The 16,106-nt window shown below is 49.7% G+C and overlaps 1 protein-coding gene across 6 annotated transcripts in view; it reads left to right on the top strand.

The window, feature by feature from the left end:
• Positions 1 to 235: 235 nt before the first annotated feature.
• Positions 236 to 16,106, top strand: part of COBL (cordon-bleu WH2 repeat protein) — a 257,530-nt gene continuing 241,659 nt past the window's right edge. For all 6 annotated transcript variants that reach the window (XM_029234103.1, XM_029234100.1, XM_029234102.1 and 3 more), the window contains exon 1: positions 236 to 332. In XM_029234103.1, the coding sequence (XP_029089936.1) occupies positions 292 to 332 (41 nt within the window). In that variant the 5' untranslated portion in view covers positions 236 to 291. The remainder of the gene's footprint in view (positions 333 to 16,106) is intronic.

Raw genomic sequence — 16,106 nt, 5'->3', positions numbered from 1 at the left:
GCCGCTCGGGAGGCGCGCGGCGGCGGCGGGGGCGGCGCTCCCGGGGGCGAGGCGCACCTTACTCCCGGCGCCCCCGCCCCGCGCCGGCCCCTCCCCGCGCGGCCCGCGCTCCCGCCCGCGCGGGTCGGTTCCAGCCCCTTCCGTCGTCCCGGCCCCGCCGCTGTCCTCCGCCGGCCCGCGAGGGAGGACGATGGGTCGGCGCGGAAAAAGTGAATGAGGGCGGCGGCGGCGGCTTCGAGCGCCTGACTCGCGGGGCCAGAGCGCCGCCCGCGCCCCCCGCCCGCCGGCTCCATGGACGCGCCGCGCGCCTCGGCGGCCAAGCCCCCGACCGGGTAAGCGGCTCCGGGCTCCGCTCGGCTCGGACGCCCGCGCCCGCACGGCGGGCACTCGGGACGGGGGCGCCTCTCTCCGGCCCGCAGGCCCGCGCCCCGCGAAGGAAGCGGGTTGTGTACTTTGTGCTCCCGGGTCGTTGCCCGGGTAACAGTGTCAGGCCGAGGCCCGGGCGCTTTTCGCGTGGGTGCGTTTGTGGGCGCGATCCCTTTGGGGGGTCCCCGCGGGCAGAGCCCCACCGAGCCCCGAGCCTTCCTCTGCCACCCGCGAGGGCTCTCCGGGGTGGGGGGTGGGGTTGGAAGGCAGTGGAGACTCGGCCCCGGCCCCCAGCCCTGTCGCTGACTTGCCCGGCTCCCGCCCGCGTCCCAGTCTGGTCACCCCGCACCCGGCACGGCACCCCGCCCCACCGTCCGCTCTACCTTCCCCCCAAAAGGAAGGGGAACAGGTTTCGGGCCCCCGGAGGCGCCTGGGTGCCGCGGTCTCAGGAGGGCTGTGTAGAGGGCACTGCCCTGGAGGTTCTCCTGACCGCTGCTCCCCCGCCCCGGCAGGCTTTTCGGGGCTCCCCTGCACAGGAAACAGGCGGGGCGGGCCGGGCCCGCGTCAGGGACCCTAGCATCGGAGTATAGTCGGGGCTCCCATCCCGGCTGGCGTGGTCTTGCCCCTGCCCAAACTTTCGCGGGGTCTGTTTTCCATCCCCACACCTCGCGTGTGTGGATTGCATGTCACGTTCACATTTTACTCGCAGAAAGAGTGACTTCCTTAATACAAGAAAAACAAGCCCGCTCTTTAACCGGATCCTGAGGCGGAATTTGAACCTTGCACGACCCCACGGGGCCTGGCGGCCGCTGCGCTGCAACGTTGCGCGCTCTGCTTGCGGCTGCCTTGCTTCTCCGCGGGGCGCACCCAGGACCTGCGAACTGTCTTACTGGGCCTGGAGCAAATGTGTGATGAGTCCTGCAAATGGAATGAGTGCCTGGGGTGGGCCCTGCACCTGCTTACCGAAAGGGCCCACGTTCCCCTCTAGCAACTGGTCTCCAGCGAGGCAGCTTTGGGGACAACTAATCTCATTTCTTTGCAGTGCATCCCACTGACTCATCCTGCCCGCGTGTGCCCATAGGCCGCGGTGCTGCCCAAGTGCGCAAAAGGTTTTCAAAAACTGGCTTTTTTTTTTTTTTTTTTAACTCTCCCTTTAATGCCAGGAAAAAGTGAGCCAGGTTAGCAAATCAAATAATCCTGAGGCTGAGGAATGTTAAAAAGAACTTTTTTCTTTTGCAGGGCGCTTAGTGGTTATGTAATTACGTTTGAATAAATAAATCTCCCGCAAAGAAAATACACGTGGGAAATCCTTTTTCATGGCAGGGGTCATTGCAAAATGACTTAGAGAAATGTGAAACATAATTGCCTCTAAATCTGCCGTCTTTGGAGCCTATTTAATGAGCCTGTTTAAGGAGACGGAATCGTTTTTTGGCAAAACTACCTTAGAAATATATTTGAAGGAGAACATTTAAGAGGCCAGTGAAACGGTATCCAAAAACTATCTGTGAGATCCTTTAAAGGAATCTGATTGTAGAAGTGAAACGGGGAGCCCTAAGAATTGGGCCCTCTTTCCAGGCTGGTACTGTGTAAGCAAGAGGGCAGTCACCCTGGGTCTGGTTCACAGTGCTTTGCAGAGCTCTGGTTGGCCTTCATGTCCAAGTCCCCCAGGGAGACTAAGGACTTTTGCTGTGGATATGGTAACAAAAGTGAGATTGTTATTATTGATGCATTTGGTTCTGTCCCCACACTCACATCCAGAACCTCTGATCTGCTTGTTTGAACATCTTTGTCCGAGAAATGTAGACATAGTGCTTTTAAGTCTATTATTCCCAATTACTGTATCATTTTTCATTTGTTTTAGTACATTTTAGTGAAGTCAAGCAATATCAACGTGCTTAAAATCAGAGGAAAGAAATGGTCTTGGGTTCTTTTGAATGTTTTATATGATTTAGGTGTATCGGTTGCCTACCAGAAAGGAAAGATACAGATGTGAAAATTTTGGCTTTGGTACATTATTGGTGGTAGTCAGCTTCTGTTGGTTCTTCACCGAAATTACAGTCTCGTCTCTCTGACTGGTTCCTATGTTGCCTAAGAATAAGGCAGTGCTTGCCACGTACTCCGGGGAATTTGTTTTTCTCTGATACTGCCATGATTGGTTATCCAATCCCACTTTCGGTAAGTTATCACTTCTCTGCACGATAGCAGATAACTGATGTAACGAATTTGTTGTCGTTCACTGAAACTGGCACTTTTCCTTGTAATGGGCTGGATGGGGGACAATGAATTAAGGAGATTTCACATTGTAAAATACGGTGTATGACAGCCCTTCTTGAGGATTACTGAAGGGCCAGAGGACTTAGTGAATGTAAACTCACCCATCGTATGTCTGCCTAAATTATTAATGCAGAGTTATTTGTTATCTTTGTTGAGAACACAAGTATACATTTTAGTTAGATTGAAATTATAGGTTTTTACTAGTAATTTCATTAAAATCATAACTTAAGATGAACTTAAAACTGTCTGGGGAAAGTATTCTTTTAGGAAAGAAGACATGCAAAAACTAAGAGTCAGACTTGATGTGACGTTTTAGGAATTTCAGAGCTCAGTTGAGGTATAATAATGGATGGAATATTCTAGAATGCAAGTAAAGGTAAATTACCTTTGGATGAGGTTCTAAAATATCTTTAAGTCCATTTAAGACAAAGTTTATTGGCTTACTTTTAGTTTGAGTATGTGTAAGATCCATCCCAGTAGTTGGTGATGGACACGGGGTTAACTGTCCCACTGGACCCTATATGAATAAGAGACAGAACATTGGTGAGTTTGGTAGGATACTGGTTAATTTTTTTTTTTCTATGGCGGAAACACGTATTTCTGTAGAATAAAATAGTCTCCAGTGACATGAAATGTCTAAACAGCTGGTGCCTTTGACCATTGACTGCATTCAGGCAGTGTGCTGATATAAAAATCAGTGGAAGTTTTCTAGTCAGTCTCATCAAAAAGTGTGCTTCCTGGAGACATAGATGGTAATCCTTTTTCTGCATAAATTCATCTTTATTTAATCAAGTTATTAGAACAAGAAATAATTTTTTTTTTTGCCTTTTTTTTTTTTTTTTGCTGTACACGGGGCTCTCACTGTTGTGGCCTCTCCCGTTGCGGAGCACAGACTCTGGATGTGCAGGCTCAGCGGCCATGGCTCACGGGCCCAGCCGCTCCGCGGCATGTGGGATCTTCCCGGACCGGGGCACGAACCCGTGTCCCCTGCATCGGCAGGCAGAGTCTCAACCACTGCACCACCAGGGAAGCCCAAGAAATAAATTTTAAAATATTAATTCAAGTGGGTAACTTGAGCTACTTGAGTCCTTTCAACACCCAACGTAGCGTTCAGTATAGGAGGCCTCTACTCCCGACCGTAAACTTGGGTGGCCAACTCAGCATTTCCTACCTCACCTCTCACGAGCATACAGAGATAATAAAATATTAACAGGTGTGCCCCATAATAACAGGTTTAGGCTTCTAGGCCTTTTTTTTTTTTTTTTAAGGTTTCTAGGCTTTTGGCCAATGTGTTAGAAAATGTATTTACATCCTTAAAAATGACAGTGTGTCTAATTATTGGCTTCATTAAACTTTTCCCATTTAATTTGAGCTGTATTTTTTAAATGTTATGTTGGCAGTTCATTTAAGAATGTCAAAGTTATTGTTTGATATAAAGTGTAAAGGAAGCCTAGGAATTTTATCCTTTTGTAATTATAGTTTTTCTTAAAATTTTCTTGACACGTAAGAGGAGTTGGACATTTCCCTGTTACAATAGCAAATAACCTCAGAGCACTGTGAGTATTTCTCAGTGGTTGTATAATGAAGGTGAAGCTAATATACGATTAAATTTGCTGTAATGACGTTTGTACTGTGCTGGGTTCTCCTGACTCTGGGCACGGCGGCCTGCAGGCCCTCCTCTCTCCCTCCCTGCCTGACTTTTCTGGCACCAGCGGAGTGGATTATTATTGGGTAGGTGCAGGCAAGTGACACCCCCACGTGCATGCAGGTCTGGGTCCAGCGGCCGCTTTAATTTGGGACCTGGGAAGTGAAGTAATTTCTGAACACCCGAGAATGCTTCCATAATTATTAAGAAAAGAGTGATTATAGGCTGTCTGCACAGCAAGGAGCAGTTTAGGTTTCTAGGCCTTTTGTGCTTTGTTATTAAATTTATCATTAAATTTAAAATTTTAATTGACGATCAGTTTTAAAAAGTGAGCCGAGATATTTGACATCAAAGTAATGTTTAGACTGAGGATGTGCAAATTTAAAACATAGGAGCAGTTGGTTGTGATTTGGACTTGAACTAAATAAAAACATTTAGTGGAGAGGTCGTGTATTTATTATGTGTTTCCCGCACCCCTTTATTCTCTCCCCATCCTCATATAATTGTGGGGTCTGTGGATTGTACGTTTCGGGTAATTTTAGTTGTACATTTTTTTCAGTTGCTTTATACTATAACAGAATATAGATTTGATATTTCCTGATCCACTGAAGGCTTTTATATATCTTCATCTTTGCATTTTTTTCATGATTTAAGCCATTTAATTTTGATGTATGTTATTGACATAGTGATAATCTGCCTTTTTACTCTTTTATGGTTTTCTTTTAAGCGAATTTTAAATCTCTCCCCTACCCCCTACCACTTTATACCTTTGCTTCCACTTTCACCTTGTCCTGCAGTGTTCACTGTTCAGGACCACTTGCTGGCTTTCAGCCCCTGAGTTGATGGCAGCGTCTTTTATCACTTTTCCTTCCTGTTCCCATAGTTCCTTATTTTTTACCTGTCTCTTCCAGTCGTAGTATTCAACTTTTTTTCTGACTTATATCAATACTTTATATGGTTTCATTTGCTTTTATACACAGCTAATGATGGTAATTGTTTTCAAGACCTAATGGTGTTTATTCTAAAGTAGATTTTGCTACGTACTCTGGTGGGTCTCCGGCAGCATCTGTGTTTCCTCCCGTCCATCTCAGGGATGGTCCCCCGCTTCAGAAATGAGGACGCTCACTTCCCCGGCTGGGGGCACACTGCAGCCTTGAGGGTTTTCACAGGCTTCCATTTGTCCCCTAATTAGGCACTGAGCTGTTGCTTGCCAGGACCGTGTCTTCTACAGGTCAAGTTCAATGAAAATAAATTCCACAGCCAAAATCATTTCTATTTAAAAATTAAAGGAAAAGCTTTTCAAGCAACGGCTAAGATGTATTTTGTTGAGGTACATTTGATGAGACAGGTTCCCAGACCACAAACACTTTCTCACAAACCCTGTTGTAGATCCAATCCCCACCTCTGCCAAACCAAATGCTACCTTTTTAAGAGACACTGATTGCTTTAGAAAGATCATTGAAGTCCTTATCCTTTTTGAAAAAAACTGACACAAATTCCCAAAGTTGAGCCAGATAGACCAGGAGTCCTGGTTCATTGCTCTCCCCCTTCCTTCTCACTGTGTTGTCCAAGATCTCAGACGAGGAACCGTTGTCTTAGGGACACTCTCCCCTCCCTCCAGACGAGGGCAGCAGGCTGTCTTTCTCCCTGGACACACGTGGATACACGTGGACATGCTCACACCCCGACTGGGCCAGACGGGTATCTCCCTAATCTAGAATGCCTTGTGCTTGGTCATTAATCCTGTTTGACTTTCTCCTATCAAAGGCAGACAGGCAGGCTTGGTGGAAGGGAAACGGGCTCAGGAATAAGAAGACTTGGGTCCCAGTGTCAGTTGTGCAGGATTAAACTGACCTTCTGAGCCGAGCCTGCTGGCCTGTCCTGGGGTAGCTCCTGCCTGTTTCCCAGCCCGGTGCTGTCCCACGAAATTCTGTGAGGGTTAATGATGCTCTGTATCTGTGTCCAGTCCAGGAGCCACTGAGCACTTGAAATGTGGAGCTGAATTTTTCACTTTCTTCAATTTTCATTCATTTAAATGTCAACAGCCAGGTGTGGCCAGTGGCGCCCTAGAGGGCATGCAGTTCCAGTCTCTTCTGTTTTCCCTGCCCCCTTATCCCTCCCGAACCAGACTGTGCCCTGCTTTCTCAGACTTTCTCTCTCCCCGAGGCCCGTGGGCTTTTCTTCTCCTTTCCTAGGTGGTTGCTGCCCCCTCACCCAGCTGCAGCTGGGGGCTGCATCGAAGGCCCTCGAGACCCTCCCCTCCAGTCTCGGATGAGAGCCCTGACCTTCGCCTCTTGTGGCAGTGGTGATTCCCCTGTAGGAAACCCTCATGTGGGTTTCCATTTACTCGTCTCTGACCGTCTGACTTACGAGCTCCTGGGGGGCAGGGATGCTACCTGATGATAAATTGTGTCATAACTTTGTGGCACGGGACACGATGCACAGCTGCAATTCTGTAAATGAGCCCTGCTTCCCCGTGATTCGTGGAGGGTATTGGGTAAGATGAGCTCAAGACTCACATGAGATCTAAAATCATAGGATCAGAAGGGTTCCCAGAAATTATAGACCCTTCTTTTGTCAAAACTGACTTTTTAAAAACTGGCTGCTTCATCTGGCTTTTGCCGGACTATAGGACAACAGAAAGGTCAGTTGTTACTACACCATTCAGCCCGATCCACTCCGACTGGGCTTGCCAGCTGTGCCATCCTGCCTCTGCAGACTTGAGATGTGTTGGACGTCTGATTTTGTGGAACTAGAGTGACAGTATCAGACGATACAAAGTGATGGTGGCTGAGAGAGGAGATGAAAGTCTGTGGAAGTCCTGCTGTGGTCTGAATGTCTGTGTCCCTCCCAATTGAACATGTTGAATTCCTAACCTCCAAGGTGGTGATATTAGGAGGTGGGCTTCTGGGGTGGGGCCCTCATAATTGGGATTAGGATTAGTGCCCTTATAAAGGACACCCTGAGCGCTCCCTTGGCCCTTACACCGTGTGGAGGTACAGTGAGGAGTGTGCAACCCGGAATAGGGCCCCCCCCGGACCACGCCAACACCCCGACTTCGGCCTTCCATCCTCCAGAACTGCGAGCAATACATACTGTTGCTTAGAAGCCACCCAGCCTGTGGGGTTTTGTCATAGCAGCCCGAACAGGCTAAGACAAGATGCCAAGTCACAGGGGACCTGCTTCTCCCTGTCTGGGGGCTCTGCTGGGGCCATCTGCCCCAACGCAGCCTGAGGTGGGGGAAGGAAGGGGACGTGCCCTTTCCTTTGAGGTGCCCTTTCCCTTTGCTCATGTCTGTTGACCCAGTCTTTGTTTTTATCGTTGTAAAATTTACATGATATAGCGTTTACCATTGGTACAGCTCAGTGGCATTAAGTCCGTTAACACTGTTGTGCAGGTGTCACCACCTCCAGCTCCACGATTTTTTTCTGCCCGAACCGAAACTCTGTATCCATTAGACACTCACTCCCCACCCACTTCCCCCAGCTCCTGGCGCCCACCATCCTACTTTCTGTCTCCGTGGATTTGACTCCTCTAGGGACCTCATATAGGTGGACTCATACAGTATGTCTCTTTCTGTAACTGGCCTATGTAACCTAGCAGAATGTCCTCAAGGTTCATCCATGTGGTAGCAGGTGTCGGAATTTCCTTCCTTTTTAAGGCTGAAAGTGTAATCACAGCACTTGTCAGTGGACACTTTGGCCTCCACCACTGGCTGCTGTGAAGTATGCTCCTCTGGACGTGAGACTGCAGATACCCGTCTCTGCTTTGACTCCCTCCCCCATATCCTCCCAGGAGTGGGATTGCTGGACTGTAGACAGTTCTGTGTTTAACTTTTCGGGAATCGCCGTCCTGCTTTACACAACAGCTGCGCCGTGTGGCATTCCCACCAGCAGCGCCCAGGAGCTCCTGTTTCCAACATGCTGTCCGCTGGCTGTGTCCTCATCACCTGGTCCTTTACAGTCTTGGAGGGAGAGGGGACGGGACCAGGGAGCTTCCCGGCATCGTTGCTAGTGTGCTCGAGCCTCTGACTCTCTGTGGGGAGTGGGGGGAGCTGAGGTGAAAGTGGGCAGACCAGGCAGGTGTCCCTGCTTCTCCCCCTCCTCCAGGGTCCTGGGGGACCCCCAGTTTCTTCAGACTGGGGGCCCCTGGCGGCTCCTGGGCCTCTGCTGGAAACGTGGCCTTAGTTTGCTCTGAGCATCCCTCACGGCCATGGTGCAGGGTTTCCTCCACAGTGTGGCTGTGGGTCTGTGACAGCACCTGCTGGGCAGCTGGCATCTCTGGATAGCAGTGACACCACCCCCAGGGCCTTCCAGGAGAGCCCCATGCACCAGCCTGGCCCTGACCCCATGGCTTCATTTGGAACAGATCAGGGCACCAACAGTTTGCTTTTTACGGTGTCTCTGTTCCTGTTACGGGTGCCCTGCCCACTGTGTCTTGTTCAGAATGGGCACCAGCCTGAAAGGGGGGGGGGTGGGGGAGGCAGGAGGATTTCCAAGCCTGGGCCCCCGGGGTGGCCGTAGCAGGAGAATCAGGGTTCCCGCCTGGGAAGTTGCGTGGGTTGGGAAGGGGATGGCAGACAGGACGAGGAACCCCTGCGAAGCATTTGTCTCAGCATCTGTGCTCCATTCGGCCTTCAGCTCAGGGAGTGGACCAGATGTGTTGACCCTTCGGTTACGTGGAAGCGGCTTGAATGATTCAATGCTTAGGTAGCAAACTGAGTTAGGAGACTTGGGAAAACGGGCTGTGGGCACGAGTGCGTGTGCACGCGTGTGTGTGTGTGCAGGTGGCGGGGACGTGATGTTTAAGCTCAGTCCCAGCCCTGGGCACAGTAGCAGGCTCCCAAATCAGATTCTGGCAGTTCTTGCAAACCTGATGTTTAGGGAGTTGAATTTAAAAATAGCTCAGGTGGGAGTGATAATACAGCAAAAGTGTAGACTTGTGTTCCCATGGCCAATTCCTGAGACTTCAAACAGTGATCGTTGTGTTGGCTGGAGCCCTATTAATTAAGAGCAAAATCCACTAATGTTCAATAAACAAGCCATTAGGTTGGAAAGAGACTGATTCACTGTGGCCAGAATCTAGACGTTTGCCACTGAGAGTAGCTCCCTGCCAGAATTCCCCACCCGTCTGCCCGCCCGTCTGTCTTGCTGCCTATAATTATCACATGGAGTTGGCTTGAAAACTTTCTCCCTCTGATGCTGTGTCTAAACCCCTTCTTACATCTCAGTGGTTAGCAGTGTCTGGACAGCATCACACACAGGAGGAGTGGTCTGCAGACCTGTCAGTGGATTTAAAAAGTGGTGGTTGCCAAGGGGGAGGGGGGTGGGGGAGGGAAGGATTGGGAGGTTGAGGTTAGCAGATACAAACGATTATATATAGGTTGGATAAACAGCAAGGTCCTACTGTAGAGTACAGGGAACTATATTCAGTATCCTGTGATAAACCATCATGGAAAAGAATATGAAAAAGAACGTGTATATATGTATGTATAACTGAGTCACTTTGCTGTACAGCAGAAATTAACACAACATTGAAAATCAACTATACTTCAATTAAAAAAAAAAAGCTTTTAAAGAGAGGTGTTCCTGGGGGTCATGAAGCCGAGTGTCTTTCGTGCCCTACCCGCCCTACATCACTCCCCCTGCCCTCCCCCACCGCTTCTCAGGTGCCGATGCCTGGTTTCCATGCAGTGATCCACAGATGTAGAGTTGTCCCGAACGAGGTTAGGGGGGGAATTTTACCACATTCAGAAGAGTAATGAAAACTAGTTTGGGAACGAGATGAATTTAAATTGAAAAAGATTTCAGTGTAAAATATTTCCTTGTTATTCGTCAGTTCTTTTTTCACTGACCATCATGTTTCACGTTTTTGGAATGCTGCCTTTGGGGTTGGACATTTTTCTCAAAGGAGGAGACAGAAATGCTTTTCGTGAGGACCTGCCTCATTTCAGCCTTTTAGTCATCTGTGATACTAATGGTTTCCAGCTGACGGGACAGGCGTCACCAGCCCCGCCGCAGGAGGCTGGAACCCCATCGGTGCTCCAAAGTTGGTGGATGTAATTCTCTCTACAGCTAATGGGTGAGATTGTCACATGGCTGAAGACTCCAGGCTGGTGTCCTGCCCCTCACCCTGAGGTCACCCACCACACAGAGTAGAGGCCTGGGACATAGCTTCCAAAGTCCCGTTGGCTAAAGCTACCATCTGGTTTCCGCAGGTGATGCCCCTGGACTGTTTCCGAACCACCTGCGTTTCTCAAGGGCATTTTTCTGAAGAAACAGTCCCCTTGTCAGCATCCGAGTGGCTTCTTGCTTGTGTGTGGGACCCATGATGTTACCCACCTGATGGTAGCGGTGTTGATAGGTCTCCAGATGTGCAACCCTGAGTCGCCCGGGTGGGGTGTTGTTTTGGGAGAGGTAAGTGGGGTGGGATCCCAGCTCTTGTGGAGCACAGACAACGTGTTTGTGAATTAACGTGACGCCTCGAATGCAGACTTCTCCCCCAGCAAGACATTCTGCCGATCCTGGCTTAGGAATTAATAGACGTTTCAGCACCTCCCTTGGCCCAGGGTGTTGACTCAGCTCACTGCGTCTTGTGCCTGTAGGTTTTGGGAAAGCGCAGGGCTCTGCCCTGCCCCACAGACGGGCTGCCCTCAAAGTAGAAGCTACGCAGACTCAGACTCACAGGGCTGGGGGTGTGATTTTTTGTGGGCGGCCTTGGCCGGACCATGGGTCATGCTGTGAGTGTCACAGTAAGCCTGGCAGCTTTCACCGCCCACCTCCTGCAGGTGGGTGGGCGTCAGAGATGGGGGCTCCTGGGGTTAATGTCCCCCATCTCTGGCCTCCCAGCACAGAGGAGCTAGGAGGCAGGATATTCCGGGTGGTCCTCAGGGCAGCGCTGTTGCTGCTCTGTCCTGCAGCTGACGCCAAGGGGCCTCATAGGTGGAAAGGATCGCCATCATCACCAGGTGGTATTGATTGAGCGCCCACCTGGGGGCACCTTAGTGTCGTGAAGGTCCCTGTACAGGTGCTCTTAACCCCCCAGGGTCTGTGCCAGCCCATCATTCCTCGGTGTGTTTTCTTCTTCTTAAGCTTGTTTTTAGTCACACTCACGAAAATAACTTATCATGCTTTATGAAGCTTTACTTAACCTGTGTGGAATCCTTTCCATCTGTCAGTTATAACTGATAAATGACACACCCGGAGTTGGAAGAATATGTCCTTTCTCTCTTTATTTTCACTGTCGGTCAGTGGAAAACATTGCTTTTTAGACAAGACATCTGAATGGCAACCCCAGGGGGAAATTATATGTTTGGAATGTTTTCTTGCTGTTTACTTCTCATTTTCTGAGTTGAAAATGATAGGTATTCGTATGTCAGCGTTTAGACTTTACCTGGCAAGGTTAATGGGAAGTAATGGATGACTTGTTTTTAAACTGGGCTGGTTTTAATAATACACTCGTGTGCGGGAGGGGTGCACACTTCATTCTCATAACATTGTTATATAGGTAGGGAGTGTTTTTTTTTTTTTAATCGAAGTATAGTTGATTTACAATGTTGTGTTAGTTTCAGGTGTACAGCAAAGTGATTCAGTTATACATATACATATTTTTTTCAGATTCTTTTCCGTTATAGGTTATTATAAAATATTGAGTAGAGCTCCCTGTGCTATCCAGTGGGTCTTTGTTTTTTCCGTATTTTATATATAATAGTGTGTGTATGTTAATCCCATGCTCCTAATTTATCCCTCCCCACCACTTCCCCTAGGGTAACCCTAAGTTTGTTTTCTATGTCTGTGGGTCTCATTTTGTTTTGCAAATAAGTTCATTTGCATCTTGTTTTTTTGTTTTTTGTTTTTTTTAGGTTCCACATATAAACGATATCATGACATTTGTCTTTGTCTGACTTACTTCACTTAGCATGATAATCTCTAGGTCCATCCACGTTGCTGCAAATGGCATCATTTCATTCTTTTTTATGGCTGAGTAATATTCCATTGTATGTATGTACCACATCTTCTTTATCCATTCCTCTGTTGATGGACATTTAAGTTGCTTCAATGTCCTGGCTATTGTAAATAGTGCTGCAATGAACACGGGGGTGCATGTATCTTTTCGAATTAGAGTTTTCTCCAAATACATGTCCAGGAGTGGGATTGCTGGATCATATGTTAGCTCTATTTTTAATTTTTTAAGGAATCTCCAGACTGTTTTCCATAGTGGCTGCACCAATTTACATTCCCACCAACAGTGCAGGAGGGTTCCCTTTTTTCCACGCCCTCTCCAGCATTTATTATAGGTAGACTAGGTAGGGAGTGTTTTTATAATGCTGAATAGGCATTGGCATTGAAACATGTTTTCATTTATTTTCTACGTGCAGAAGTGATATATCGTTGGGAGAAAAAGCTTTGCACCAGGTTTCACTTATGTCCCTTTTCTTTTGTCCACGTGTGGTAGTGACCACCTGTTGCTCTGCAGGAGGTCCTGATGTTGCAGGCTGGGGATTTTGAGGGAGGAGCGAGTGGCTTGCTGCTGTCTGGTCACCTCCATGATGAGGGTGTGGATGTAAAGAATGGCAGGTGGGACAAAAAGGTCTTCAAATGCACCCTCTTGGTGCCACTTGGACCTGGGCATCCCTTCATCCTTGGTCTTGTCTTGACTGATATGGAGATGGTGGAGCAGCCTGTGATTGGATTGGGGTCTCCCGACTGTTGGTCCAGTGAAGGATTTTGGAGGAGGTCTTTGCTCCAAACCTAAGCTGTGTCCAACATCATTGCATGACATCCTTTACCCATTAAAGAGAATATAAAATAAATAATCTAGGTTCAGCGTGGAACACAGTCAGCGATGTCTCACATGTGTTTGATCAGCTGCTCTGTAGACTCCTCTCTGCGAGATAACACCATAGGATGATTTCCTGAAAAACATATGTTTGGAAGCGAGGTAAAATACTGAGCAAGTCTGCAGATCCACTGGGGAAAGTGTCGGGAAATGAAGACACTTGGCTGATCCAAACGGAAAAACCCAGAGGATTTACACATGCCCCGGTAGAGTCAGATTCCGTAGACAACCTAAATTCTGATAAGTCTGTCTATGTTTGTCACAGGAAACATCTCAGAGCTTGGTCAACCGCCACTCCAAGCTCATTAGCTTGAGATAAATAGGTGTCCAACAATATTTGTTGTTTTGACAAACTTCCTCTTGACTCTCTGTTTTTGCTACAGTAAAGTAGTGGTAATTGGGAGGTCAAACCGGCCTCTGTGTCTGCTGCTTCTCCAGTCCGGGGTGAGGGGGCTGCTGCACCACCACCTCCCACGGCCCACGGGGCCCTCACTGTGTACACAAAAGCAGATGTGCACCTTGACCTCCCTGTTGGGTTTGGATGATGGCCTTTCCAGCCCACGTTCAGCCGCACGTCCTGTCTCCAGATTCTATAAAAGGGCATAAAAAGTTTTTACATCTCTGCTCCTGCAAGTGAACGTAAAAGCCTGAACCTGAAATTATGGTCTGTTGTGTTAACTGTGTAATGAGGCTTGGGAAAACATCCACCTATGACTGTAGTGTCAAACGCGCTCGTTTGTGAAGTACAGGGTTGTATCACAGCAGTGGAAACAGTAGCTTATTTCGAAGAACGCAGCCTCTGAGTGGTGTATTGTTGTCATAGGTTCGGCACTGCGTTGGGAGCATCGAGCCAATGCTTAGGCACATGCCAGAAAATGAGTCACCGTGATGGCCTCAGCTGTCTGTGACCCCCTCTGACAGCCGCGCTCTGGCTCCTGTGTCAGGTCTTCACTTAAAATAGTAGTAAGAACAGTAGCAGCAGTTCATGACCAGTGAACTGGAGTGAAAATGAACTCAGTTAGGTTCCTAGTTTTGAAAGCACGGTGATCACCAGAATTGGGGCTCTTCAGGAAAAAAAAGAATGGTCTTCTCATTTCACATTAGCAGTAGAACATCTTAGAGTAGCATTTCTCATCCCAGTTGACGGCTGGAAATCACGGCATCCTTGTTTTATTTATATAACCCCTCCTTGTTCATTATGCTGGCGGCGAGGCCAGATCTTGGCCCTTCTACGTAGCAAACTGCCCACAGTTATTTCATAAACATCTCTGAGCACAGGGAAGAGGACTCAGAGGGGACCAGGCCAAGCCAAGACATCGGAGGGCAGCTAAAACCAACATAAAGGAAGGTCTTGCAGCCCTGACTGTAGGAGGGCCCCTGTTTGAAGCCAGGAGGTGAGGAAAAGCCGGTCAGATTTGGAGCTGGGTGGAAAAGTGGATCAAGTGTGTCTGGGTGGTGGAAGATGAGGGCCGTGTGCCAGGGGAGGGGCTGCCAGGAGTGAGTGAGGGGCCCGTTCCCACCCCCATGGGGTTAACTGGCAGGCGGACACACCCCGGAGGACGGAAGGGAACAGAGGATGGCGCGTTGAGATGCCTGAACCATGGGTTGGGACCACAGCGTGTGGTCTGCAGGGCCAGCCCGGGGGTCTGGACTTCATCTTGAAGAACTGGGGGATCGGTCAAAGGGATTTGAGAAGAAGAGCTCCATCCCCATGGACAGAGCTTCTTCTTAGAAGATTCCACCGAGGCCAGCGTGGCAGAGAAGCCAGAGAGGAAAGGGGAGTGTCTGGGAACTGGCTGGGTCAGCCAGAGGGACCATGGACCTGGCCGAGGGACCAGGTTGACCTCGCCTCCAGCCCTGTGAGTGGAAAGCAAGGCTCGACTCTGGGTGCCCCGGGCTCCGGGTGGCGAGGCTCTGAACCCCGAGACCTGGGGCGCCGGACCTGGGCGGAGGCGGCAGAGCTGGGCAGAAAGTCACTCACTCACTCACTCCCTCAGATGCTAGTATTGCCTGTGGGTGAGGCTAGCGGGTGGGGGCTGCATGGAGAGAGTGACAACAGCTCAGGGAGGGCACGGGCGGCGGGGTGCTTACCAGGCACCGTTTACAGTGCCGCTGTGTGTCATCCCACTTCATCCTTCCAACAGCCCGGAAGAGGGGCTGCTCTTTCCCCTGGTTTTCATGAGGAAGGTGAGACACAGAGAGGTTAAGGAGTGTGACCAGCTAGGTGACATGGGTAACCCAGGGCCAGATGGGCGGCATGGGTAACCCAGATCTGAACCCAGGGACACAGGGCCTAGTGTAGTTCTTTACCCCGCAGTGCATGGTTCAGATATTTGTGGAAAGGTCGCTGTGGGCCCTGAAGAAAGTTCTAGGTCTCAGGGGAAGATGTGGGGCGGTGTGAGCAGCTGGGTGACATCAGGCCCGCTGAGAAGACGCAGCTGCTTCAGGAGAAAGGGAGCCTTGGCCGAGGGTGGGCTGGAGCCGGGGCCTCTGGGGGTGCTGTGCTGGCAGGTTGCACTTCATTTCCAGGGCCTCTGGGAGAAGGCGAGCACCCATTTCATCCTCGAGGCAGTGGCCCCAGCCTGCATCCCGCATCACACAGGGGGTGGTAACGGGATTCGGGGAGTCAGGCCCAGACCTGCCGAGCACGTGCTGCTCTGTCTGGCTTAGCATCAGGACCAGGCCAGCGTGTCGGCTGTCTGTGCCTCAGTATCCACGCCTTTAAGTCTCAAAGGCAAATATGAACACTTGTAATAACAAAGGAAGAAAGAAGCAAGGCCAGGGAACCGGGGTTTGAGGGCCAGAGATACATATCCTGTGTTTGCAGCAGGCCTGAGGCCACTGCTACTCAGAGCGTGGTCTGTGGAGCTGTCTGCAGTGAGAGAAGCATGCAGCCAAGATGGTGTCCAGAAGCTCTCACAGCAGTTTGACCTGCTGGGACATCAAAGAAGTGGCCTGGCCAAACCTGGCCACAGACTGGCAG

This window comes from Monodon monoceros, unplaced genomic scaffold (assembly GCF_005190385.1).
Source record: "Monodon monoceros isolate NGI ecotype Baffin Bay Population unplaced genomic scaffold, NGI_Narwhal_1 Super_Scaffold_2, whole genome shotgun sequence".
Classification (NCBI taxonomy): Eukaryota; Metazoa; Chordata; class Mammalia; order Artiodactyla; family Monodontidae; genus Monodon; species Monodon monoceros.
The sequence above is the reverse complement of the archived record's forward strand: the minus strand, read 5'-3'. Positions and strand labels throughout refer to the sequence as shown.